We start from the raw sequence: 2,751 nt of genomic DNA, 5'->3' as shown, positions 1-2,751 counted from the left end.
GGACCCCGAGGCGCATGGAGACCGGGGGGTCCTCCTCCTCGTCTAGCGGCTCGCCCTGCCTCTGTCCCGTCAAGTCGGAGCCCCAGGACACGCCGGTCAGCACGCGCACCCGCAGCTCCGGCGTCCGCATCGGCGTCAACGCGTCTCCACCCACCGGCCGCTTCGTCCTCGTCGAGCCCAAGCCGGAGCCCGGCCTCCCCGCGGAGTACGAGGAGATAGCCCGGCGCGGCTTCTCCGACGAGGACGCCATGCGGTGGGCGCGGGACGACTACCTCCGCGACGAGATGGTCCGGCAGCGCCGGGCCCTGGAGGAGATCGCCGCCCGCAAGCGTGGGCGCCAGAAGGAGCACGACGTCGTGGTCCTCGACAGCGACGACGACGACGATGCCCCCGGACCGTCCAACCCGCCGCGCCAACCGGGGGAGGGATGCAGCAGGGACGGCGAAGGCGGCGGCGGCGACGACGACGATGACGACGGCGGCGGTGACTACACGCGGTTCTACAGCCTCCTCGGCATGTAGAACCGCGTGGGCGGGCGACAGGGAGACGGCGGGGTAGCCTGCGGTAGTTTTTTTTCTTTTTTTTTAAAATATGTTTAAGTTTGAACGAACTCGCCGATATTTGCGTTAAATTTGAGTCGTTTTTGCGCCTTATTTGATTTTTTTGACTAACCGTAGGACGCCGCGACTAGGAGGCATCACGCCCCCAATGCGCGGTTTAGCGCCGGTGCGGCTTCAGGGGGCGATTTTTTGCCCCTCTTGAAGGGCCAACGGCTGGAGATGCCCTAAGACACAAGCGCTGCGCTACTTTTCCTCCACCTCGGTCTACAAAGCCTTCGCGCTCCTGTGCCGGCGAGCCGCTTTCTTGCAAAGCATTTCTCTCCCCTCCCCTGCTCCCCTGCATCCACATTCTTCCTTCTCGTTTCGCCGGCGCAAGATGGCAATAGACCACGCGTCCCCTCTCGCGCTCAAGAGCGGCGGCGCCACGGTAATTGATTTTCTTGATGTTTCTTGGTTCTCGACTGATCCTAATGGCGGCGCCGGACTGAAACTGCAATGCTGGGCGTGCAGGGAGGAGCGGGGCGCGACGAGGAGGCGGAGAACCAGCGGTGGCCGCCGTGGCTGAAGCCGCTGCTGGCGACGAGCTTCTTCGTGCAATGCCGGGCGCACGCCGACGCGCACAAGAGCGAGTGCAACATGTACTGCCTCGACTGCATCAACGGCGCGCTCTGCTCGCTCTGCCTCGCCCACCACCGCGACCACCACGCCATCCAGGTCAGTCAGCAGACCATTCTCCAATGCCGGCGTCCTGTGTCCCCCTTCCTCCCCTGCTCGATCGATTCATGCTGGTTTTCGTGGTGACTGATGATGCGTATGCACGAACGGCGCGCGGAGCAGATTCGGAGGTCGTCGTACCACGACGTGATCCGGGTGTCGGAGATACAGAGGGTGCTGGACATCACCGGCGTGCAGACGTACATCATCAACAGCGCGCGCGTGGTGTTCCTCAACGAGCGCCCGCAGCCGAGGCCGGGCAAGGGGGTCACCAACACCTGCGAGGTCTGCGAGCGCAGCCTGCTGGACTCGTTCCGCTTCTGCTCCCTCGGATGCAAAGTATGTATGCAGTTCTCCTTACAATCCAAGCTTTGGCCATGGCCTGGCGCATTGCAAGTTTGTAACCAGCACTGCATCTTCCGCATGCTCCTCAGATTGTAGGCACGTCCGGCGGCCACCGGCCGAGGAAGAAGCACGGCGGCGTCGATGGCGGCAAGAAGAAGAAGAGAGCGGCGGTCAAGGAGGCGCGGTCGGACTCGGAGCACTCGTGCACGAGCACCAGCGGCGGGAGCAGCGACAAGAGCAGCGTGGTGCAGAGCTTCTCGCCGTCGACCCCGCCGGCCACCTCCAGCAGCTACCGCGCCGGCAACAAGCGCCGCAAGGGCATCCCGCACCGGTCGCCGTTCGGCAGCCTCATCGTGGAGTACTAGGACAGCACACATGCCATGCCTGCCCTGATCAACACTCTAGCGTACTGTACACGTGACATAGCCGAGAAGGTAATGGCTGCGCGCCCTGAACGGCGAGCCGCGTGCCGCCGTCGAGGGGCACGAGCAGTGAGCACATACTATAGCGTGTGACTTTCAGTTTCTTGCAGACTCTTCAGTTAGCTAGTTACCACCGGTAAAACAGTAGCGTTAGACTGTAAGTAACTTGCAACTCCATGATGACGACTAAGTTTTGCAATATACTGCTATGATAGTAGTAAACTCCGTGCCCATATGGTTATGGCACTAGATCGTAAATGTGCATAGATGATGTAGATAAATGTATCACGTAGTAGTATGTGGAGCAGGAGGCCAGTGTGGTGGTGTTCATGTACGTGCACAGGCCATGTAATAAAAATAAGAATGCTGCTCAGCTCGACCATGTTTTGGTGTTCCCAATGCCGCAGAGCCAGGCATTGATCTGGCTGAGTGGCTCATCATTCATTCACTCGAGCCAGTCCTCTGACACTCAGCACAGAGCCTGCCCCCCATTAATGCGGCGGCCGCAGGAGATGCTCGACATGGCCGGCGATACGGTTACCCGGTGACGTCTCAGCCTCCGTCTGAGGTTGCTAGATGCGGTGTGCATTTAGCTGACGGGGGGAGGTCGGCACGTGTTTGGACCGTTCGCGCGCGTGGAAAAGCCCGTGCGGTAGCTTCTGGAAGGGATGAGTCATGGGACGCATGGCCGGCTCGGCCTCCTCCACCCG

At 61.1% G+C, this 2,751-nt stretch overlaps 1 protein-coding gene across 1 annotated transcript; it reads left to right on the top strand.

Annotated features, from left to right (window-relative positions):
- The first annotated feature begins 789 nt into the window (after window positions 1-789).
- LOC123134371 (protein RGF1 INDUCIBLE TRANSCRIPTION FACTOR 1) lies at window positions 790-2,423 on the top strand. The gene is made up of 4 exons (XM_044553637.1): window positions 790-987; window positions 1,071-1,274; window positions 1,398-1,613; window positions 1,709-2,423. The coding sequence occupies exons 1-4, from the start codon at window positions 937-939 to the stop codon at window positions 1,982-1,984; spliced, it is 747 nt and encodes a 248-aa protein (XP_044409572.1). The 5' UTR covers window positions 790-936; the 3' UTR covers window positions 1,985-2,423.
- The last annotated feature ends 328 nt before the right edge of the window (window positions 2,424-2,751 follow it).

This window comes from Triticum aestivum, chromosome 6B (genome assembly GCF_018294505.1).
Source record: "Triticum aestivum cultivar Chinese Spring chromosome 6B, IWGSC CS RefSeq v2.1, whole genome shotgun sequence".
NCBI lineage: Eukaryota > Viridiplantae > Streptophyta > Magnoliopsida > Poales > Poaceae > Triticum > Triticum aestivum.
Note: the sequence above shows the minus strand (reverse complement) of the source record. Positions and strands in the feature narration are given on the sequence as shown.

Excerpts from the sequence above, each read along its gene's own strand:
- LOC123134371 (XM_044553637.1), top strand. The coding sequence starts at position 937 with ATGGCAATAGACCACGCGTCCCCTCTCGCGCTCAAGAGCGGCGGCGCC. Across the intron at positions 1,275-1,397 it reads GCGACCACCACGCCATCCAG|ATTCGGAGGTCGTCGTACCA; the intron begins GTCAGTCAGCAG and ends CGCGCGGAGCAG. Across the intron at positions 1,614-1,708 it reads TCTGCTCCCTCGGATGCAAA|ATTGTAGGCACGTCCGGCGG; the intron begins GTATGTATGCAG and ends CATGCTCCTCAG.